Genomic DNA, 25111 nt, shown 5'->3' on the forward strand with positions numbered 1-25111 from the left:
TGGAGGGGAAGCCTAGGAGAGGCAACGGTGAGGGAAAGGGTTTACTTTCCTTGTGTTAAGATCCAGAGGGACTGGGTCTTGGGGGTCCCCGGGCAAGGATTTGGGGGGACCAGAGTGTACCAGGCACTGGAATTCCTGGTTGGTGGCAGCGCTACAAGTACCTAGCTGGTAATTGAGCTTAGAAGAATTCATGCTGGTACCCCATCTTTTGGACGCTAAGGTTCAGAGTAGGGGTTTATACCATGACAGCTTCCCATGTCTAGATGCTGTGAGTGAGCATCCCAAGGAGACCCCATGCAGCCTGAGTAATAGCATCTCCCCAGCCTGGAATACCTCTTCTGTATGGAACCAATGCCAGATTCACCAGTTCACACCCATGCCCTGGATCTGTTGTCCTTGGTTCTCAGCAGTAGGACACCTGCCTCTGAATGTGAACAAATGACCCAGTTTCCAGCACATCTGTTTTCCTTGTGATTAATTTATGCCTTCGGCTCCAAGTCCCAGCCTGCTGCATGTAGCCGGGCAGAAAGTCTTTTCAATTCATCCCAGCTGCTGCTAAGTGTTAATTAATTGGTGATCTTCCCTAGAGCAAAATGGTGCCAGCTCAGCTCCCCCAGCCCCTCGGCTCCGCTTCAAGGGGCATCTGAGCCAAGGTGAGTGATCTAAGCAGCTGGGTAATGGCGAACTTGCTGAAAGGATGGACCTTGCTGTGCTCTTGGGCGTAACAGGGGTGAAAACAGTGTCAGGAAAGAATCAGGCCACATTAATTTGGGACTAAATGCTGCTCCTAGTTATACCGATGTCTCCACTGAGTCTGGTAGAGTTAGTTCAGATTTACACCAGCATCACACAACAGAAGTTGGCCCCGCATACACCTGCCTGAGCAAAACACACGGAGCCTCCCCTCTGATTTTTGAGCTGTCTGAATTTATCATCATCCTTTTTTAGCACTTTCATCTGAGCATCTCTGGACACTTTCAAGACATGAATTAATTAAACCTCACACCACCCTGTGAGATGAGAGGTATTATTTAGCTGTATTTCCATCTAGGGAAACTGAGGCACCGAGCAGTTTAGGCCCCAATTTTCATATCAGCCACTGATTTTGGATTTCTTAATGTCTGGGGTGCCCAACCCAAGACACCTGGGACCTGATTCCAGAGGCACAGAGCACCCACAGCTTTCAGTTGGAATTGGGGTGGTCGGCAGCAGGGCCAGATTAAGGCAGGGGCATTATGGGCTGCAGTTCAGGACCCCAGCTCAAGGGGGCCCCAAAAGATAAATCACAGGCAGCGATCTCCAACTCCAGGTGGTTAAAAGTCCAGCGGCACAGCAGGGCTCAGGAAGGCTGCCTGTCTGCCACAGCCCCAGGCTGCTCCCGGAACAGGAGAATTAATCCGACGCTGGTCTGCACCTCTGAAAATGAGGCCTGAATGTCTCAAATTGGGCAAGAGGTGCCCAAAGATTAGTGACCCCTTGTAAAAGCGTTGGCCCAAGGGACTTGCCCAAGATCACAGAGTTACATTTTATTGATTTTCCCCCCTCCAAAAGAACGGAGGACTGAGGAAGTAAAGAAATGGGAAGAGAAGGGAAGGAAGAGGGAGCAGGGAGGGGAAAGGAGAGGACTAGCTCAGTTTCCATCTGCTAGGAATTAATCAAAGATTTCTAAACAAGTCCGACTAAATCTTCTCTGAAATGTCACCGGCTCTTTCAGTGCCAAGTCGCTGTGCTTAGCTTCTATCCCTGGAGGCTGCCTGCTTTTCCAGCTGCAGCACTCATCATTTGGCTACAAGGACTGCTCTGGAGAACCAAGCTTTCCATGAGTTGGAAAGTTTCCGAGGTGATGGGATAGAGCAGGGGTCTCAAACATGCGGTTATTTCCTGCGGCCCACCAGAGCTGCCCTCACCCTCCGCCTCCCGCCTCTGCCCCCCGCAGTGTGCCGTGTCTCCACTTCTCTGTCCGACTGCCAGCACTTCCTGCCACCAAACAGCTGTTTGGCGGCACTTAGGACTTTCCAGGAGGGAGGGGGGAGGAGCGGGGACACGGCCCACTCAGGGGAGGAGGCAGAGAAGAGGCAGGGCCAGGGCAGGGATTTGGGGAAGGGGTTGGAATAGGGGCAGGGAGGGGTGGAGTTGGGGCAGGGACTTTGGGAAAGGGGATGGAATGGGGGCGGGAAGGGATGGGAAGAGGCAGGGCAGGGGCAAGGCCTTATGGAAGGGGTGGAGTGAGGGCGGGGATGGGGGTAGGGTGGGGCTTTTGTATCTTTATATGAAAAGGTGTCAGTGATGCAGCCCTCCGGCCAATGTACTAGTCCTCTTGTGGCCCTCGTGCTGATTTGAGTTTGAGATCCCTGGGATAGAGCTAGGGCCCTACCAAATTCATGGCCATGAAAAAGGTGTCACGGACTGTGAAATCTGCTCTCCACCGTAAAATCTGGTCTGTTGTGTGTTTTTACCCTATATTCTACAGATTTCACAGGGGAGAGCAGCGTTTCTCAAACTGGGGGTCCTGACCCAAAAGGGAGTTGTAGGGGGGTCATAAGGTTATTTTAGGGGGTTGCAGTATTGCCACCCTTACATCTGCGCTGCTGCCTTCAGAGCTGGGTGGCCAGAGAGCGGTGGCTGCTGACTGAGGGCCCAGCTCGGCAGTTACCAGCGCAGAAGTAAGGGCAGCAATGCCATCCCCTGCCATCCTGCCTTCTGCGCTGCTGCTGCTGGTGGCTCGGCCGGCAGAGCTGTGTGGTCCGGGCAGGAGGTGGGCATGGCTGGGAGGCTCACAATGTGCTCGACTCAAACACAGGGTCACCAGCCTCTCAAGTGCTAAATTCACTTTACAGGCTGAACACTAATGACAAGGGAACCGGCCTCAAACAGCCTGGCAGAGCGACCCAGGGGAGCTTGGGCCCCAAACAAAGACAGAGCAAGCTCCAAAATGGGTCCCTTCCCAGAGTCTCCAGATGGATGGGTCAGGAGCAAAGCAGCCCTGATCCCAAACCACGAGGGGCTCCAGGCGCTCTGCCCGAAGCCTGAACTGTGACCAGCCAGCAAGGATATAGGATTCGTTCCTCTGCCCTACAGAACGGCTAATGCACCCGGCTCAGCTGTTGCCAGGGGGACAAAGTCAGCAGCAGGTTGAGGCCTCTTGTCTCAAATCCCCCTTGCAAAGGGAGATTTCAGTGCAGCACAGAACACACAGACGTCACCTGAACAAACAGATCTAAACTCTTCCCCCAGAGATCTATATTTAATTAGGCAGCAGCTGGGCAGTTTAGCCTTGTCCTTTATTTATATATAGAACGGGGTGTGTTGGGGTGAGGTGTTTCTCCACTGTCTGTGACAGCGGGACTGAGATCTCCGTGACAGCGAGCACGGTGCTCTGGGAGGCTGTGAGCTCCCACAGCCATGCATCTGAAAACCAGGCAGAGAAAGCAGAAGCTAGGCAAAGGCATCATGGAGTAGGGAGCTGATGGCCCCGTACTGGCCAAGCGGGCGTGGCTGCTGGTTGGTGGCTCAAACCCAGCCAGGGATGGAGCTATGCAGACTAGTTGGAGGGGTAGTGGGGTGTACGTTAAGCAAAAGGCCAGAGGAACAGAGCAGAGCCCAGGACATGCCAAGCCAGCAGAGCATCTGCACAATCTGCCTTGCATGGCAACTGGTTCTTCTGAGCATCTCAAGCGGGTGGGAGGGTGGAGCTTGGCAGGGCACCACGCTTTCCCTTGCTCCTGGTTAAAAGAGCTCATTAGGAATATGTCTGGCTGGGCGGCAATGAAGGGCGGGGCAGGAAAACTGCCAACAAACAACAGAAGGGGGGGAACACCAAGGCGGCAGAGGAATTGTTCAGGGTGGAACTTGATGCTTGGGATTTGGCCGTGGAAGACTCTCCCCAGGGGAAAGTGGGGTGGGCCATTCCTAAGTGTATTGGAGCCATTGGGGGCCATTCATAGGTACACTGGAGACCCTCCTGGTGAGGAGAAGCCTGACTGCAGAGGGGGATGGAGTGGGTGAGCTCCCGGGTCTTTTCCATCTCTACTTTCTATGAAGAAAAAAGGAATCCAACATCTACCTCCACGTTACTCCTGTTCACTAACCTTCAGAGCTGGATCGTGCAGCATCCATGCTCTGGATCCATCTCACCTGGGCTGAACGGGACCATCATGCATGCGTGGGGAGGGGGAGGAATGCATCATTGCTGAAGCTGGGGCTAGTCTGTCCGGGTTCATCACCTCTGTGTTACTCCTCGGCAGCTGACTCAGAGGCCAGTCAGTTCTGGGAAGTGTCTGTTTTTTTCTACAGCTGAGAGTAAAGACAAGTCTGGGACTTGGAGGTGTTCGCCCATGCATGGACTTGTGTGGGTTTGACCTCTTCTCCCACAATTCCCTCTGGTTTCCAAAAGGCCTTTCAAAATCCTGCACTTCAAGGGGGCTCTGCCAGGAGTTGTGGCAGAGGCACCCAGTGGGTAGGCCCATAGCAACAATGCGCCACTGTTCCCAAACTCACATGGCCACACTTGCAGGGTTAGCTGGGCGCAGATGTAATCACCTGCATTTACCAGCCTTTCACAACCCTTCTGTGTTGTTATTTCTCTGGCCTCACAACTCCGCTGAATCTAGTATAGTTCTGAGCTTTAAAGGGAACACGCTGCATGCTAATGACATTCATTCATGAAACGGGGCCTGTACCACCTCCCAGACACCTCCCCTAATCTGAAACAGCCATTGCCCACACTTGGCCTATACACCGTTTTTTAAGCCATGGGGCAGTATTTGTATCTGGGTCATTTTGAGAGTAAGATTTTTATGAGAAGCTGAATTGACATCAAGGCCATCTATGGCATTCCCTCCAGCAGTTAATCTTGTCACTCTCCCATTACATCATTCTTTATTTTCCACGCTTAACTCATCTAGCAAAGCAATGAAATATGTTAGAATTTGGAATGGCAATTGCAGGATCACCTCTCTTTCTCTTAAATCTGTGCCGCATTTTCATTTCTCTAGTCTCCTGGTACTAATAATATTTACACAGCACTTTTCATCTGTAGCTTTCAAAGCAGGACAGTATCATTAATCTCATTTTGCAGATGGGGAAACTGAGGCACAGAGCAGGGACGTGACTTGCCCAAGGTCACCCTGCAGGCCTAGGGTGGAGCCAGTTATAGAACCAAAGTCTTTGGAGTCCCACACTACTGCTTGAGCTACTAGGCTGTACCACACTGGTAAGTATGGGCTGCCCCACACCCTGCAGGATTGTTCAGAAATAACTAATGGTAGCACAGGAACTTCCTTTAATACCCTAATCTGCATATTATTCAGACTGGCAGATTTCTGTAGGCTGACGTGTACTCACGTCCCTGTCCTCTAGCTCCAGGAATTTGTGAACATCTTGCAGAAATAGCCAACTGTCCAACCTTCCTGGCCTTGCTACAGGCAGCATCTTCTCCATCATTTCTGAGTCACGCTTCTGGTCAGCCGCCTCCTTTGTTTCCGTGCAGGCTTTGGTCCAAATCCTGCTCAGCTCTTGCCTGCAAATGGTCTTGTGGGAGTACGTGGGGGCAGCTAAAAGCCAGTGGCTACATGGTGCTCTGAGTATCCCACATGCTGCTAAAGGACTTACCCCTCCTTGTAGTCCTGGTGCCTAGTGCATTTGATAGCCTGTGTCCTGCCCCAGAAAATTCCCACCAAACTCATCACTACCAAACTGTATCATAAGCACTCCTGCCAGTCCATAAGCACCTGCTCCACCTCTTCTCTGTGCCCCTCCCCTCCTCCGTCACCAGGAAACCAGCCAAGGAAGTCTTTTGAAAAGCCACTCAGGCGTCTTGCCTGAGTGCCAGGCAGTGCAGTGAAGGCAGGAGCAGGATGCCTCTGCTACCCTCGTCCATTGATGCACCACGACCGTCTCAAACACGAAATGAACTCGCCTCCATTCGAGGCCAGGAAATTAGCTTTGCTCAGCCCGTAGCAGCTAACTGGTGGGTGGTTGGAACCAGGGTGGACCAGCAACCCCCCATCAGCTCCTCCAAATTCCCTGTGCAGCAGCTGTCCCTCCCCGCACTGCCATGTGCTGCTCCTGCCCTCTGCCTTGGAGCTGCTCCCTGAGACTCCTGCTTGCTGTACTGGGGGGAAGGGGGCGGGCTGCAGAGAAGGGGGCTAATGTCAGGATGTCTCCCCTTCCCCCCTGCTCCTGCACCCCACTTACCCCATCTTCCATAGAGCAGGGGGAACACACTACAGAGGGAGGGAGCTTCTAGGCAGTAGCTGTCTCAGGTCTCACAAGCTCATTTAATTAACAAGGCAACGACTTAAGCCTGGGGTCAGCTACTTAAAGGGGAAATGCGCATTTTTTCTCTCACTCACAGGGTGTGTGTCTCTGTCTGCCCGCCCTCCTTTCCTGCTGCCTTGCAGAGTGTTGTGAGAATTAACCCTTGAGAGCTTAGTCAATTGCTAGTTCATTTAGCAGTAAGGCATTCCCTGGGAAATATCCCACCTTCTGACTGCTCCATCTCAGCCAAGCTTCACAATCATCATCACTATGTACCAGTATTAAATTGTTTGTTTAAAACTTAAACTGTGTGTGTATATATATATATATATATATATAGAGAGAGAGAGAGAGAGAGAGAGAGTGAATCTTTTGTCTGGTGAAAAAAAATTCCCTGGAACCTAACCCCCTCATTTACATTCATTCTTATGGGGAAATTGGATTCGCTTAACATTGTTTCGCTTAAAGTCACATTTTTCAGGAACATAACTACAGCGTTAAGTGAGGAGTTCCTGTACACTACACTTGTATCAGTCATGGTATTGCCAACCCTGAGCATTCAAAATTCATGAGTCTGGTCCCCAAAAAATCATGATTAGCTTAAAGAAAATAAGTGTTAGGTTCTCTCTCTCTTTTTTTTAAAAAAACCTTTGGGTTTCTGAGCCTTTAGATAGCACTCACTTCACATTTTCATGTTAACCTTTGCAACCACGAGGGCTAGAAATTAGTGTTTCATTAAAAAAAAAAAAAATCAGAGGTTCTTATTTAATCACTTGATTCCAGGAGTTGTGGCTTTGAGAAAAATCACCCAGACTTGTGCAACTTGCAGTTAAAGTCATGAGAATTGGCAACGTTGCAATCAGGATGAATTTATTGAGCAGGCATCGTTAATGCCACATGACTCACTTCACCATTCCTCAGACGGGAGCTCCACTAGGCTCTTGGAATTCTTTCCACATCTCCACAAGCGCCACAGCCTCTCTTGGCTACGCCGTCCACAGTATCAAACAAAACACAGTTTTCCTGGAGGGTGGGGTGATGGAGGGTTAGGAGGGGCTGCTTCCAGCCCTGACCAATTCCTCTCTGAATTCTCATGTATTATTTCTCAGATCTCGGTTGTTTCCTGTCTTAAGTCCAGAATCTGATTCATTCACTTATTTATATTCTTTTCTGTGCTTCTCTGCTCAGTTACACGTATGATCTCGCTCACACACACTCTCTCTCGTTCTTCATGCTGCTCCTCGCTGGGCACCTGCAATTATTTCTGCCTTGCTGGAGTGGAATCGTACTGGAATTAAAAAAAAAAAAAAAAGGACGCTGACGATGTACTTCAGAAAAGAAAAGAAAATTAGAGGCAGGGCTCTGGCAGCTGAGCTCTTTTCAAGCTGTGGAGGGAGACCAGGCTGGCTGACTAGCCATTTCTCTCCACCTTCAGGGTCTTTCTTTCAGATCAATACTTGGATCTGGCTTTTCCCCATGGAACGTGGTGGGCCCACCAGCTCTATGGCTTTTGGCGTTCGTTCCAATTCACTGCATGGGACCAGATCATTTTTCATTCGGTTTGTAAATGTCATCTCTGACTGCTCCCCACCTGCAGCCACAGTGGCATAGACAGCTCAGAGAAGCGTAGATTCTGCAGCGGACAGGAGTCATGGCCAGGCATGTTTCTCTTCCTCTCTGTGGGATTCCATATGCTGCAAACCCCTCAGCACTGGGGACTGATCCTTCCCAGCCACTGCCACAGTAACCTCCTCTGGATAGCCACCTGTGACAGAACCGAGCAGCAGTGAGAGGCCATCCTGACATTAAAGCCAAAAAAGCTTTGGGTTTGGCCCTGTGATAGATCTATGCTCCCCTGCTCACCAGTTCTCCACCCTGCAATTAATAAGGCCAAGCATAAGCGCCAATCTGATTGCATCACCTAAGGAGCAACATGCACAAGAAACTAGCGTTCTGCCCCCTTCCTGTACAATCTCTCTCTCCGCCCCCTATGCCCTCTAGCATGTCTCATGCACCCAACCCTATGGTGGGAGCCTGCAGACATTATTCTGAGCCCGGCACATAGGATCACAAGAACGAACAGTGCACTGAACAGCTGATGTTGGCTGTGTAACGGTGCTTTTGTTTTCTGCGTTCCTGCACCTTTAAATGTCTAAGAACCCTCCCTAGGTGCAGACACAGCCACAGTTGTTCTGAGTTGCTGCAGCCTGCTACAGATGAAACACAGGCCACGTCTATGCTACAGGGACTAGCCCGGCCTAGCTCTGGTGCCAGAGTTACCCTGGGAGTAGCTGCAGCCTACACCAACCGAAGGGGTTTTAACCTGGGTGTAGGAACACCACCTCTGAGGGACACTAGCCAGGCCAACGCAAGCATTCCTCCATCGACCTCGTTGTGTCGACACTGGGGGTCGGGTCAGTATTGCTGCGGGACTCAGGTGTTTGGATTTTTCACACCCCTGAGCGCCGTAGCTACGTACACTTAAATGTTAAGTGTAGCCCCCGCCCCCACACTGTGCTCTCCCCTAGAGATAGGCCTTTTGTTCTTCCTTGTGGTCATCTGAAATAAGGGCCAGCTTGAGTGAAAGCAAAGGGCTGTTCTGCACGTAGAGAAACACGTTATGTTCTCCTTTCCCCCGGGGTTTGTGGAACCGAGCGCATTTCAATCAAGCAGCTTTGGCTCTCGGTGACACCTGTACAAATCCAAGCTGACCCCATTGAAGGCACTGGTGTTTTTCCAGATGTTCACGGCTCTGATGCTGGCGCTGTGTTTCCTATGATAGCGTTGTACTGTCGGGTGTTCAGGGTACAAATCACAGGCTTCACTACAGCCAGTAGGAGTGTCTACACTGCACGCTAAGCCTGGGTCAGCAGGACCCAGGCTTGTGGATTTGGTATTTCCAGGACATGCCTGAGCATTCACGTTGAACTGTAAACTTGGGTTTACAATTGCTGGACCAGGTCTGACAGTCAAGCTAATGGTTCATGCTGCACTACCCAGACCGACCGACTCAGGGCTGCAGCTTGACCTGCAGCCATGTTACAAAATGACAGGGCATGGACAGAAGTCACAGGGGGACTCCAGCTCTGCCCCACCCCATAGCAGGGTCCTAGGAGCCAGGTCCAGATGTGTGTGCGTGGATGGAAGTGGGCTCAAACCCAAGTCGAAGCCTGGGCTTAGAGTGTAGTGTAGACACAACATGTGCAATCAAAACTCTTTATGTAGTAAAAATAGCCAGGGGGCTCTCACCCTTGGCAGTTCAAAGCTAAACGGCTGGTCTGAAGGATTTCTCTAGTTGTAAATACAGGGGTCGGGTTATAGGGGGCATGTTGGAAGCTGGAAGCCAGGAGCAGCTGTGAGTCTTGAGGGAAAGGTGGCCAGGGCTTGTTGAGAACAGAGCTCACTGGACGGGAGACGTGGATTTCTGAGCAAGGAAGGTGCCTGTTGTTCATTTCTCCTGTGTTCAGGCTACAAATCTTTGTGAGTTGATTGGAATGCTGTCAAGCCTTTTTTTATTTTTGATCATTTCAGCAGATATCAGTGTTTATTTTTAATCATCTTTAAAGCTTTTTATCATTTAAATTTTCACAGTTGACGATTACCTGTTCTGTTCACTCCCTCTGGGGCACCTGACACCGGCCACTGTCGGAAGCCAGGATACTGGGCTAGATGGACCCGTGGTCTGACCCAGTATGGCCATTCTTATGTTACTGGAAGTGGGGATGGGCAGATCAGAATTATTTAATGACAGCACATGCTGAGAATCAAAAAGTTAAAGCTCTGATAAGCTTTAAAACACAAACTGTCACCATCACGTCTCAAAATATTCAGAGTAACCAGCCTGAAATCAAACTTGTAATGTCTCAAGCAGCATTTTTCTTACTTTGCCTCCCTGTAAATCTCTATTATAAAATCAATGGAAATATTTTTGGTGGGTTTGAGTGTGTGAGAATGCTGCAATCAACGTTTACTGATAAAATGTAATCCTTCCGACTGTATAAATAAACAAGATCATGCTGAAGAAATATCTGACTCATATCCTTGATACCGGACTCATATAATTGATGCCTCCTAAGAGAAACAACCTGCAACGCCCTGCCTTTCAGCTAACTGCTCAGCTCAGAAAGCACTGGATTGGTCGAGGGGCTGTTGCTGCCGTACATGCTGGCTCAATCCTGCTACAGGGAGGCAAATCACTGGACGACTGGGGGTAGGAAATTGTTTGGGGAATGTTTCTGGAACGTTGCTCGACAATCCCACCACCAAGGGAGTGTTCCAAAGGCACCAATGCCAGAGGTGCTCAATGGAAGCCCAGGGGAGGTAGGCGCCTGTCTGCCATTTGTGCCTGCTCGAATCTCCCCCTGATCTGCATCCACACCCCCACCTGTGTATTGGCAGAGGTGGAATCAAGCATTAATGTTTGCAAAAGAGGGACCAGCGCCAGCCCTGGAGAGGGAGGTTTTCTGTTCTTTGCATGAGGGTGCAGCTCAGGCCAGGGTACACCATGCTCCCACCCTGTCTCACCAGCATGGCCTTACCTGGAACCTCCTGACTGAGGAAGAGGTTAATTAAGACTTCGTAGCTCATCCCCTCTGCTGGGACTTCCCCCACAGTCTCCCATCAGTGTCAGCTGGGGTTTTGTTGAGGTGAAGACTCAGCAACTGGGAACTGGAGCATGATGCAGGAAGGAAGCATGGCTTTGCCATTAAGGCACTGGCCTGGGACCCAGGATTTATGGGTTCAATGCTCCACTTGCCACTGCCTCCCTGTGTGAGGCTGAGGGCTGGAAAGACTATCTGTAAAATATCAGAGAGGCAGCAGTGTCAGTCTGGATCTGTAAAAGCAGCAAAGAATCTTGTGGCACCTTATAGACTAACAGACATTTTGGAGCATGAGCTTTCGTGGGTGAATACCCACTTCATCAGATGCATGTCTGACGAAGTGGGTATTCACCCACAAAAGCTCATGCTCCAAAATGTCTGTTAGTCTATAAGGTGCCACAGGATTCTTTGCTGCTTTTATCTGTAAAATGGGGATAATGGTTTTTCCCTTCTCTGCCCCTTTCCCTCTTGTCCATTCAGATTGTCAGGCCTTGTCTGGGCCAGGGCTGCTGTAGCATAGTATCTTTCTGTGTCAGTGGGCTGCTATACAAGACCGTATGTGACCCGGGCAGGTCAGCAGTGCCAGTGGAACTTACCTCGTTTGCAGGCTTGTAAATTACACATCCCGCTGCTGCATCCTCAGCTTGTTGTATTTCATTCAGTATAAAGATTGCACAAGGCTTGGGCACCTCACTGGGACTCAGGAGACCTGGGTTCTATTCCTAGCATTCCTCCAACCTGCTAAGACTGCGGGAAGCCACCTCACCCCAGCTCTGGTACTTATGGCCCCAGTTGCTGCACTGGCTGAACACTTCCCAATTGCTAACACACAGACCTCCTCCCTGCACCACTCTAGGTGGGGGCATGCTATTATTCCCATTGCACAGATGGGAACAGAGGCCCAGAGAGGCTAAGTGACATGCCCAGGGTCACACATGGGGGCTGTGGCAGAGCAGGAACTGACCTCAGCTCTCCAGAAGTGCAGTCCACAACCTTCACCACAAAGCCTCCCAGCCAGCCCCTCTCCATGGCAGTTTCCTTTATCTTGTCTATTTTGACTGACTTCTTGGGAGGCGGGAGGAGATGGACTGTCTCTCATACTGTGTTTGTGCAGACCCTAGCACAACATGGTCCAGATCTCAGTGGGGCCCTCTCAGCACTTTCTACTGTTATGCTGCACTGCGTTAATAGTGGTCACCAGTCCGAGATCTAGTAAAAAAAAAGCAATGGGTGTATTAAGCACTCTTCATTTGGGCTAAATGAGGAGGCAATTAAGTAAGCCCTTTGTCTAGTGCTAGCTGAAATAATAGAAGCCACTGTCTAAGGCACTATCAGCAGTGAATGGAAGCTAAAACATGTTGACGGAGTGCAAACGCAGCAGCTGCGTGTTGGGGCAGCAAGCCCGCACAGCAGCGGGGAGCGTGGCCCAGAGAAGATGCGCAGGTCTCATGGAACAGGCAGGCTTGAAAATTGTGAGCAAGGGAAGTGCCTGATGGTGTTTGATCTGACCGCGTTCAGGGAAACAGGACTTTGGGCATTCTTTGTTTACAAACAGGGTCGGCCCAAGGAAAAAGCTGATTCGTATCATCAATTTCTCCTCCTGCAAGAAACAACCCAGCAAGGCACCAAATATTGGCCAATTGCTTGGGCAAAAAGGGACAAGACCAATAAAGTTGAGTTGAGGATTAATACAATGGGATCTCATGCAAGAGAGGGACAAGGCACAACAGACTGATAACTGAGCACCTCTGTCCAGCCAGCCTTGTGAATTAAACAGCTGTGACAGTCTATGACTAAAGATTCAGATCAGCTGGAGCTAACTTTACACACTCTGCCTGATCAAAAATGATTTATCTGAATGTAAAGCAGCAGCATCTCATTATAAAATGCCAAGATCAAATAGAGGCAGTGTTGTTGTAGCTGTGTTGGACCTGGGATATGAGAGAGACAAGCGGGGTGAGGTAATGGTGGTGAGAAAGACAAGCTTTTGACTTTAGACCGAAAAATTCTGTAGCTCGAAAGCGTCTCTTTTTCAACAACAGAGGCTGGGCCAATAAAAGATATTACCACTCCCACCTTGTCTCTCTAAGATCCAATCTACACAAGTTCTATCAATCGCCCTTCACTAGCTCGGATAAGCGACGGTAAGGCAATCTACAGTTAGCTTTAGAAATGTTTATCACTTCCAATGATACCATACCATGTTATCACCTGAATATTCTGGAGCCAGAGAAACCCTGCCACCACTGCGGCATTGATTGACATCACACATTATGCAGAAGGAAAATAGATGGAGTGATTTAGGTGCTTTAATTAGCAGTAACTTTAATCAAGCGACTGACATGAGCCAGCAGCTGTTGCTGTTCCAGCCCATCTCTCTGGGTGGCTGACAATGAGAGCTTTCAACTGGTTTCATTTATATGCAAAGCCTAGAAAACAGGTGGCAATGCTGGAAGAGTCTAGCTGGGAACCTTAAATGGCATCCAGCAACTCCAGAAATACTTCGCCCTTAGAATGACGACAGGGAAGAGGCTCCTGCCTTGAGTAAAGTCAGAATCAATACAATATTGTTACATGGGTGGCACAGGATTTACTGTACTGGATCCAACCACTGGCCCATGACATCCACTCTCCTGCCCAATGCTTCAGAGTAAAGTGAAATTATTCACAGCAATATTGTGTTTGTAGTTTGCTGGAATTTTATTGCCTGAGCCTCCTGGGCTCTGACCAACAGACCAAGGTAGAGGCTCTGCGTCTGCTGATATCCTGCATGAGCTCCCAGGGTAGTGAATGCCCCTTATAGACTACATGTAATGTGTGTGGGGAAGGAGAAGAAAAATTCCTCACTCTTCTCTCATGGAAGATTTCTTTTTAATGTGGAATAACAGGCCAAAAGCTACAGTTTAAAACCTCTCTTGGTTTTCACACCTCAACTGCTAGAACAGGGCCTCATCCTCCCTGATTGAACTGACCTCGTTATCTCTAGCTTGCTTGCTAGCATATATATACCTGCCCCTGGAAATTTCCACTACATGCATCTGAGGAAGTGGGTATTCACCGACGAAAGCTCATGCTCCAAAACATCTGTTAGTCTATAAGGTGCCACAGGATTCTTTGCCGCTTTCACAGATCCAGACTAACACGGCTACCCCTCTGATAGCTTAAAACAAAATAGCACAGGAGGGAATTGAGTGATTAGCATCCTGGATCGGTCCCATCTGGCCTGACACTGAACTTTAAATCCATGCTTTGATCTGCCAGTCTCCTGTGGTCTTATCCAGGCAGTGTGTACTTGTGTTTGCTACTTCTACTGCTGCAATGCCAGCCATCAGCCAGCAGGTGGCACTGTGAAGATGGCATATCAAAACCCTTCCCCCAGCCAACGTCCCTGATGCATGAGGCTGCAGCAGGGTAGCCTGTAACCCAGAGTCTGGTCCCACGAGGTGAGACTGCTGGCAGCAGGGAGGTTGCACGGGTCTTAAAATTCCTTCAGGTTGTACATGGGGTTCGATCATTAGCATTGTGCACACGTGTAAGATCAAATACACAAGCCTCCGCCCAGGATCCTCCTGCAGGATTGTTTTCCTGCGGAGTTTGGTGGGGGTGGAATGGGCCACAAGGGATTGTATTTGCCTACAGAACTGGTGCAGGGATGGAAGCAGTTAGTGGTCAGTGGGGGAGAGCACCCAGCAGGTACCACCAAGGGTTTTGTGGTGTGGATACAGGTCCACTCGGACCCACGGTAAGAACGGCTCCTTTCAGACAGACCACGGAGCAGGCACCAGTGACTAACAGCTGCTGATCAGTGCAGGCTCAAACCTTGGCCCTGAAATCAGTGCCCCAGGAATGCTGCTACTCCCCCTTCTCCCCTTGTTTTATCTATTTTAAACATTTTACATCAAATAAAGCCCTAACCCTGGGGAAGGTTTTATCAAGCTGAATGTGAGAGCACTGCTTTCAGCTGCCTCACCTTTCATTTACCGAGCCCTGACCGTCTCTTGGTGAATCTGCCACCACAGCTACTTACAGCCTGGAGTAAAGCGGGCCCGGGGGGATGCAGGTTATTAGATTTATAACACCACCTAGAGGCTCGAGCGGTGAGCAGCATTCCTTTGCACTGGGCCCTGTCCGAACACAACAGAAGAGACAGTCCCTGCCCTAAAGAAAAAAGATCAGGAGTCCTTGGGGCACCTTAACAAATGTATTTAAGCATAAGCTTTCATGGGCTAAAATCCACTGCATGCAGCCGATGAAGTGAATAATACAGTAGGAGAAGGGGGAGGGATAACTCAGTGGTTTTAGCATTGGCTTGCTAAACCCAGGGTTGTGAGTTCAATCCTTGAGGGGGCCATTTAGGGAACTGGGGTAAAAATCTCTCTGGAGATTGGTCCTACAGGGGGTGGGACTAGATGACCTCCTGAGGTCCCTTCCAACCTTTTTAGGCTACAAGGCTTGTTTGCCCTCTTTTACAGATGGGAAACTGAAGCAGTTCCTCATCTGCACAATGGGGAAACTAGCACTTTCCTACCTCCCAGGCTGTGAGGCCCTTTGATACTACAGGGACAGGAGCCAGATAAGTACTAGAGAGATTAAGGCCAGGTCTACCCTATAAACTATGCAGGGACGGGCAAATCCACACCCCTGAGCGAGGCGGTTATACCGGCCTAATGCCTGGTGTAGACAGCACTGTCGACAGGCAGCTTCTCCCCATCCTGGAGTGGGATTAACAGCATCAATGGGAGCTCTCCCCTCGGCAGAGTGTCGACATACCCAGTAACTTGTCCAGAGTGACACACCTGGTTACATTTAATATTGCTAGTAACTCGCGCGTCTCTGAGCCACAGAGGAGATCTGAGGTTATTAGAGGGATCCTGAACTTTTTCCATTTCCTGCTGAGTGATTTATGCTGTAATGTTAATGTTATATTAATAAGGTTGATGTCAACTTTTTATTTAATAGAATCAGAAGTGTAGGACTGGAAGGCACCTCGACAGGTCACCTAGTCCAGGCCCCTGGGCTGAGGCAGGACTAGGCCCTGGTGCTCTGCACTGCGGTGAGGCTGGCTCCAGCCAGGAGGCACAGCTGCCTGTCCTGGTGCTCCAGGCAGCACCATAAGGGGGCGGGAGGGTTGGCTAGAGGGCAGCGGAGTTCGGGGTGGTGGTCAGGGGGTGGGAGTGCAAATAAGGGCCAGGGTGGTCAGAGGGTGGGGAACAGGGGGTTGAATGGGGACAGTCAGGAAGGAGGGGGGGTTGGATGGGGCAGCAGGGGAAGTCAGCGGCAGGGTTTCCAGGGGCAGTCGGGAGAAGGGGTTGTTTGATGGGGCAAGGGTCCCGGGAGGGGGGGCAGTCAGGAATGAGAAGGGGTTGGATGGGGTGGCAATCAGGGGGCAGGGAGAGGTAGATGGGGAAGGGCTCCAGGGGGCCTGTCAGGGGGCAGGGGTTTGGATAGGGCAGGAATCCCGGGGGGGGGGGTGAGGACATCAGAGAGTGAGAAGCGGGGGGGAGTTAAATAGGGGGCAGGGGCTGGGCCACACCAGGCTGTTTGGGGAGGCACAGCCTCCCTAACTGGCCCTCCATACAATTTCAGAAACCCAATGTGGCCCTCAGGCCAAAGAGTTTGCCCACTCCTGATCTAGACCATCCCTGATGGGGTTTGTTTCACCTGTTCTTCAAAACCTCCAGAGATAGAGATTTCACTAGCTCCCTGAGTAATTTATTCTAGTGCTTAACCACCCTGACAGGAAGTTTTTCCTCACGTCTAACCTAAATCGCCCTTGCTGCACTTTAAGGCCATAACTTGTCCAGTCTTCAGTGGATAAGAATTTATCACCGTCCCCTTTATAACAATCTTTTATGTACTTGAAGACTTTTGTCCCCCTTCAGGCTTCTCTTCTCCAGACTAAACAAATCCATTTATTTTTCAATCCTTCCTCACAGGTCGTGTTTCCTAGACCTGTCATCTTTGGTGTTCTCCTCTGGACTTTCTCCAAATTATTAATACACTTTAGTTACATACAAAAGGAAGGCAAATAGCCATAGCTGCCTCTGGGCACGATTGTTGTGGGAAATGTACTACCATGTTAATAGTTTCAGCTCCTAACTACCAGTAAATAGACCCCAAGCCAACAGTATCTACTAGTTGTTTAGGCATCATTGTGAGTGGCCAGCAAAGACAACTCCTATGCCAAACTAGACATTTAAAAACAGAAATAATGCACCCTGTCCCACGGTAATGGCTCAATCACTATAGCAGGAAGCCTGCTTTGAATATTTGCATTGCAGTAGTGTCTACAAGCCACAACTGGGGATTAGTGCCCTGGAGCGCTAGGCCCTGTACAGAGTACAGCCCCCTCCCAATCATGCTTGGGCTCAAGAGGGGAAAGCTTTAGCTTGGCTACTTCTTTCAGCTGCAACACCTCTAGCTCCCAGCCCTACCACAGCATCTTTTAAACAAGAGCTTCTTCCCAGGCCATTATGCAAGGATACCACAGAACTACCTTAGCATCTAGACGGTCGCAGTCCATCAGAAACTAAGATTCAGGGCTTGTGATTGGCTTTACGGCCTGCCATCCCGCAGAGCTGCCACACCCCAAACCACTAACCCGCTGAAGGGAGGAATTCCTCACTTTGACACATACACGCAGCTGCACTAGAGGCCAGCAGGCCGAGCCACAGCCCAGCCGGAGCTCAGGAACTATGATACAAGAGCAGGAAAAAGTCAGCGGGGTTTAGAGGCCCCATCCAACGGTTTTCCCCCTCTTCAGCCACAAGGGAAAGCCAAACAGGAGATGCAGCCAGTCCCAGAAGGCAACAGTCACAAGTTGGTGGCCACTCAGCTCATTGCTCGCTGGGACATTAGTCCAGGGGCTACATTTCTGGATTAGAAATGGGGTAGCCATAGGACTTGGGCCATCCTGCCCAGGAGAAAGAGGACAAGCAAGTCACCCTCTCTGGGGGTGGTGAAGGCACATAATAGGGCCAGAAACATCCTTTGCAGACCCTGCCCCAGAAAACACTTCACATATGTTCTCTGCACACCTGGGATCAGTGAGCCCTAGAGAACAGGTCAACGTAACTCACACTAGCAGGGACCTCCCACAGCAACTGCACCCCAACTAGTGTTGAGCACACCAAGAGTGCTGCTTTCAGAGCTCTCCAACCAAACTCTGTTTTTAGAGCTCTTGGGTCTGAGCCCCTCTACAATGCCACTCAGCGTTTCCTCATCCTCTGCCAACAGATACGCTTAGGGCTCATTGCCTGATCGCATCCACTGATGCTAGTTCCACTGCTTCGTGTAGTGTTATGTGAAAGCTACCGGGAAACCCAAAAGCTCATTTGTTGGAGAACCAGTTGATAAGACACGACATTTCATTGTGTGTTTTGGAACTCTGAGCCAAAGAGTTGATGTTGGGCCATGCGTGGTTCACACACTGGTGTCCCTAAGTACTTATGGAATTCTCCCATATTTCTCCCTCCATGGTCATGGCTAGTGTTTCCCAGTCATTGCTACATGTACCAGCACTTCAGCATTTTACTGCTGTTTCCTCACTAGCAATTCCCACAACTACCATCTCTCCCCTTGATGAAGCTGGAGCCTACCAGCAGGCTCTTCACGAGTGGCCGTGGCTTCCTCTCCATTGTGCATGTGCCTGCACAACACCAGCTAGTTCCACCCGCAGTCTTGGAACTCTCTCTAGGATGTCAGAGTACGAATTGAACAGGAGGACAGGCAGGGCCAACGGATGGGGTTCAACGCAGAGGCTGGCCACCAACTTACCTGCTTATGGGATGGCCATTTTTTCTTTACAAGGATTTTAAAACAGAAGAGAGGAGATTACTGACTTCCACAGTCAAGATGGTCACCAGCTGCAGGGGAAGGAGAAAGAAAGAGTGACTGCTACAGCCAAGAGCTAATGTTGCAAAAGCTGCTCTGGTTTGTGCCACAAGACAAGTGATGCTCTCTGTGAAAGTACATTTTCAGAACAGGGCACAGTAGCTTAGACTAGCGAGTATTTCATGGACACAGGTAGATAAAGCTATTTTCTTGTTCCAAGAAAGAAGTGATCCAAGCCTCTTGCTAAGTAAATAAATCCGAGTCCCTTCCTTCCCACCCCACATCCTCAGAGAAAAGAGCCATCAAAGAGTTCCAATGAGACAGGTATTTATTTAGTTGAAGCGCTAAGGAGTTTTTATTGTTTTATATTATCAAACAGAGCTGAGGTACCAGTGACATTCCAACATGAAGAACAGAAGGAATCTTTCCTCCATCCCTTTTACAATTTATTCAATTACTTTGCATCAAGACAAAAAGTGAATAATGGACAGTTGCTGAATGTACTGTACATCATTAAGCCAGAGGGGGGGGAGGGGAAAAGAAACAAAGTGGAAATTTTTACTGTTTTAAAACCGTATTTAAAAATGAGCCTTATCATGGGTGGAAAGAAAAGCTAGACAGCTTGGAATGAGGAAGCACCGTACAGACAATAAACATTCTGCTTCCACGTACATTACTGCGGGCCTCCTTTCACTAGAAAATGGGGTAGTATTGGAACATGTGCTGGGAGTCATGAAGCTAACACAATGTTATATACAACTGCCATCAGTGGATGCAGGGACAGGTTGTGTTAAATACGCCTGCTAGTCCGAGGTACGCCCTGGTTTCAGCAGGAATCTACCACAACCAGCTGAAAATGTTAAAACCACAAGCTGTCCTGGTTTATACAGCCATAACGTGTTTAACATATTCAAGACACGACTCCTTGAGGTCAGGTTCTAACATTCATTTTCAGGCAAAGGCAAGTCTTCATGGGCTGAGCTCGCAAACCCTTACGCAGATGAGCAGCCCACAGCCTGCACAAGTAGCCCCATTAAAATGAGGAGGACTCAGCTGAGTAAGGGCTACTTGCCTGAGCCACCATCTGACTTATCTAGGGTCTGGCTTGTCAAACGTTTCAAGCTTAGGGCAAAAAGCTGCCGTTCAAGCACTTGGTTTTAGTGTTTTCCTTATACTTTATTGGAGGCAAAACCGCTGCGCTTGTTGACAGAACAAACTGAACTGCTTTAAGAATCCAAGCCAAAGAAACCTGAATATTAAAAGCAGCAAGATGGGTTTTTTGCACAATAAAGGCAACTACAATACAGGAAAAGTAGCCAGGTTTTCCTCCCCACATCAGCTCCTTTGAAATAAAGAAAATGATCCATCATATTTCACTGTTTATTTCAAGACATGCCACGTCCAAAAAAAAATCACCTTTAATATTGCATTATAAAAGCACTTTACATCTCATTTTTGCCTTTAATGTTAAGTTATTGGTATGCAGAGTTGTTATAAACCCAGGGCAGGTATTGATTTGACATTCAACTCCAGAATGCAGACTTCCACACCTTCTCTGCATATTGCCAAGTGACAGCAGTGGGGGAGGGGGACTATTTCCCTCCCCCCGCCCCGCTTTGGTTATTTTCAGTGGGGGAAGGGAGGAGTCTGAGTGTTTTCAATTCCATCTTTAGACTGTCGATTTTTTTCCTGCACTGTAACTGCACAGCAATACTCTTCCTGCAAACAATGTATTTACAATTGTGTTTATTAACTGACACAGCAATTTCACAAGGACTAGTAAAGATTACGAGGGTGCGCATCTAGTGTATTGGTTTCTCTGTTTCTTGGATAGCTACATCTTGCAACACTGGCAAAGCTCTACACGGATTCCTCAGCAAAACAAAAAATACTGAAAATAGTAAAAAAAATTAAGCTGAGAAATAAATATCAAAGAAGAATGGTTAACTGTAGCTTAGTTAAATATAAAACTAAATTACTAGCTATTTAACCAAACTATACAGATCTAATGAAAAAACTAAACCAACTTGGAAGACCCAACACAAAAAATGCTAAAAATTAAAGGCATATGTCTGCATAATCATAGGTTTCTTTCCATCCTATTAGAATTCCCTTCTTTTTCACTTCGGGTCTTTCAAATCTACTTCTATAGGCTCACAAGTAAACATTCCCCCACCCCCAATTTACTTAGGACCATGATAAGGAAACCCACGAGCTGATCCTCAATCAATCCACCCCATATTAACTGTCAATTATTGTAACATTTCTACTTGTTCCATCAAATGCTGTTTTGTCTTTCTGCTAGGATTTGGACATGCCAATCCACTGACAAAATTGTTTTTAGTGCTGATGCTGAAATTTGTTTAAAAATTCATTTTTTTAAAATTGCTTTTCTCCCTGATAGAATAGCCAAAACGTCATGTTCCAATCTCTCAGGTAATAATTTACTTTATTGGAGTTTTACATAAAAGAAAACAATGCTTTTCAAGCCAGTTGTGTATCCAAGACATCTGTTTACTTGTCTCCCGCAAAAGTGTTTCGTTAGCACACGTGTCCCTCCCCAAAAGAGCCATTTATCAATATCAGAAAGACACTTAGTATTTCTGGGTCTGCTTTCTTGGAAATTTGTTCATATTGACTCTGCAAAGACTAAAAGTCTCAGTAGCCTCTCTCAGCATCAAAACCCTGCTAAAGTTTCAGGTTTCCAAAATGTTTGGGGCTTAAGAAAAGATTCAGAGCATTTCAGCTGTAGAGGATGTTATAGCTCTTGTTTATTTTATACTGAAAGGGCAGCATCTAATCCTTAAGGATATGCCAACTCTGCCTCTCTTTTGACTGCTGTCTAGCCATTTCCAGTTTGATAGTGAAATCAAGTGGGTAAGATATAAGTATTATTCTGCACATACCTCTTGACCAAGTCCAATTCAAAACTTACTTGATTTCCATCATTTCAAAGTGCAATATCATAACATTAAAAAAGGAACAAACATTAAGAAATTGTACCTATCTTTTTAAAGTTATAACTGGAATATGCTGGAATATTTTGGCTTTTATTTTATTTTCTTATAAATAATGAAGACACTGACATTTTCTTTTGAGTGTGCGCGCTTGTGAAGCTAAGAGATCATCTCCACGAGACAGCCAGCAATGATGAACTGCAATACGTTATTACTGAAAGGGGACAGTTCAAGCCAATATTCACACCGCAGTCAATGAAGAGTAAAGGGAGGGGAAGCAGTGATGTTCTGGAGAAAGGTAAGAGAAGCAACGTGGTATTAGCAGGAACAACCTCCTTCACTGACGGGCTGCTCTTGAGGCTTTTCCAGTTTTATGTCGATCACTGGAAGAAGTAAGTTAAGGCAAACAAATGGGAACGCTCCTTCCCTGGCTCTGCTGGGACCAAAGCCAGCCTCGCTCGGCCATGTTGGTGGGCACAGTCATCCTCCTTCTGCCATATTTCTCTGCACTGCCTCTAGGTGGGGCTTTTGGCTAGTGTTCAGAAAAGTTTAACACAGCTAGGTGTCATCTCCCACTGGCATTCAATGGGGCACCCCCTTGAAAGTCCCAGCTTCAGACACAAGTCAAGGGAAGTTTCCCTAGCCCCCTTTACTGATTTGAGATTTGTGCTAATTACCTAAGGGCATGCCCAGGCCAGGCGTGGGGTGTCCCTGCCAAGCTCTTAGAAATGCAGTGCCCACCTCGTAAGAGCTTTCCCTCCCTGTTGCCTCCTAATCACCTCTTCCTGTTTCCAAGCTACTCGTACAGTAGGAAATGAAAGGCATGCAGGCTGAAGATCTCAGCCAGTCTCTAAAGCATTGCTAGCTTGACAATGGCTTGTACGTCCAGTTTCTCAAACCACTAGGGCTAGAACCAAATACTATATTCAGTCTTTGCTTTCCAGTGGTAGAGAGCAGCAGCTTTCAGTTGGTGGGGAGACACCCACTGGCCAGCAGAGCCCAGCAAGAGCAGAGAGATGCTTGTTCTCTTTTCCCTTCCCTCGGCCCTGCTCTCACCCTACCAGAGAGCAGCTCCCGCAGGTCCCCTTCCCTGTGTGCAGCTCTGGGGCAGTGAGGAAGGCCCAGTTCATCTGAGCTGCATCAACCCCTCCACACACCCTTCAGAAACCCCCCCTCCCCCCTCATGGCCCAAAGCCCACAATCCTTTCCCTTTACATAAGACTGAGGGCTATGGCGGACCCTGGGACAATTTTTCAACCACTCTGTGGCCCAGGGAAGATAGACAGTGACTGGTACAGAGTATTTGTCTCCTAGGCGTGGCAAATTGTGACGACTGGATTATAAATAAGAGTTGTCCTGATTAACTTGCTGTTTTAGTGGCCACCTTTTTGAAGCCAACACTGCAGCTCTATCTCCTCTGAAAGCAGGAACCCAGCTTTCTAACGGCATAAAGCCCAGGTGTCAAATACATGGCTTGTGCGGCAGATCCTACTTTCAGGACCCTTCCTTCCAGCTTGCAACCGCCTCCACACTTCAAAGCCATTCAACATGCAACACCTGCACTTCAACAGGGCTGGACCCCTGAAGTGGGAGGAGCTTAAGAGAACTCATATCTGATTGGTCACAAGCATCTGCCGCTCTTCCTCCTCACTCCCCTTCTCCCTGAGCTCCTACAAGGGCTGCAAGGTCCCAGCGTAAAGAGACTGCTTCCCAGCCTCTCGCTACCACTGCAGAGCCCCATAGCAATGGGGTCAGGAGAGCAGCTGCTTCTCTGCTCCCTTACATCCCACAGCTTCCTGCTGTTCTAAGTACCCCAACCTCAGAGAAAAGAGTGTCTCCCTTCCCCCCTGCCCCACCACTGTCACTCCACCCCACAGCACCAGTATGTGACAGAGAGAGGGAGCAGGAAAGAAGAGTGAAAGTCAGGGCTTCAGTGCCCAAAGGACTAGTGAAAGTTTAACTCCAGGTTCGCAGAGAGACAGTAATTTGGCTCTGGCTGCAGAAGGAGTCTGACACCCCTAACATAAGGCATCCCAATCACTCACAAGTGATTGCCCAGAAATTGGCAATTGTGTGTAAGAACTGCAGTGGGGGAAAGAAGAGGGTAATAAGATGAGATTTAAGGTTCAGCCCCTCAATCTACCAGGTTTAGAAGGATGCTGTGGCACTTAACTGAGTCTAACTTTTGGCATTGGCCCTAGACTGGATCAGAAAAACACATCCCCAAGTACTGACATGTACATTCAGTTAATTATACCCATAGCATCTACTCCATAGCCAGGAACACTACATGCACTATACACAGTAGTGAGCCTTCAGTCAACCTGTAACTTCCTAGAGAAGCTTGTTCTAATCACCATCTCTTTTCATACCATACCCATCATGGGGTTTAGGAGCACTGACCCTCCCACACTACCACACCGTTCCTGGGCATTGAGAACACCTTTGTGGGAAATAACCATCAATCTTTTCCCCCAACTCTCTCACTGCTGCTTACTGGTGTCACGGAGCAACATGTGCTGTTTTCCCAAAACCTTGCAATGACAGCCAACAGTGAACAATGGCACAAGGTCACTCAAATGCTCCCCTCTGACACAGCCTCTAATAAACAACTCCCTTTGTGGTGCTCGGATCCCCAAACCTGATGCTCCATCATTACAGTGCACCCAGAGATCACAGGCGGGTCGCTGATCACTACCCCCAAACACGCTAGTTCATGTCAGCTCAGCACACGTCTCAAGTCTGTCTCTGCTCAGCTAGCTCGGGATGGCACGCAGTTCATGCAGCTGGTAACACCACTTATCTGTTCTTGTGGAGGAAGCTTTTCTTTACAAGGGTTGGAAGGAGATAAATGGGGAAGGATGAGATCAGGAAGAAACAAAGAACTGAAGAGTCCTTTGTTACAGTTCTGTCTTGCAGTTTTGAGTCTCTAAATCCTCTAACAGTTAAGAGGAAGCTGCTTGAGGAAAATGCTTAAAACTATTGCTCTGCCAACACCATGCAGATGAGTTATGGAGCATGAAAGCCTTATGATTAGCTCAAGTTCCTTGAACCCACATGGTTCTGTAAACAGGCAGTGGGGAAAAAAAAACAAAAACTCACCACTGGTCTCGACCTGCTTCTACAGCAGAGGACACACCGCGACAAGCTGTTTTGCTATCTGCACTCTGCAGAAAGCCCAACTGGAAGTGGCTTTGTTGCTCTCCCATTTGGAGACTGGATATAACTCCCTGATGGAGCAGCAAGAGTCAGTAGGGGCCACCACATACAGGGACTGAGGATCTAACACTGTCCTTCTTATTAATAAAATGGGCACTGATTAGTCCGTCAGCTGTGTGCTGCTGAGAACAGGTCCTTGATTAATCAAGTATATGTCACACAAAGCCAGGAGTTAGCAGCTGCAACCTACAGCTGCTAAAATCATGGGTTTAACTCAGCAACAAATGTGATGCCTAAAAGGCC

General features: G+C 48.6%; 1 protein-coding gene across 3 annotated transcripts in view; it reads right to left on the reverse strand.

The window, feature by feature from the left end:
* Positions 1 to 20058: 20058 nt before the first annotated feature.
* Positions 20059 to 25111, reverse strand: part of RAB6A (RAB6A, member RAS oncogene family) — a 109617-nt gene continuing 104564 nt past the window's right edge. For all 3 annotated transcript variants that reach the window (XM_050931080.1, XM_050931073.1, XM_050931086.1), the window contains exon 8: positions 20059 to 22032. In XM_050931080.1, the coding sequence (XP_050787037.1) occupies positions 21968 to 22032 (65 nt within the window). In that variant the 3' untranslated portion in view covers positions 20059 to 21967. The remainder of the gene's footprint in view (positions 22033 to 25111) is intronic.

Source organism: Gopherus flavomarginatus, chromosome 1 (genome assembly GCF_025201925.1).
Source record: "Gopherus flavomarginatus isolate rGopFla2 chromosome 1, rGopFla2.mat.asm, whole genome shotgun sequence".
NCBI classification, from domain to species: Eukaryota; Metazoa; Chordata; order Testudines; family Testudinidae; genus Gopherus; species Gopherus flavomarginatus.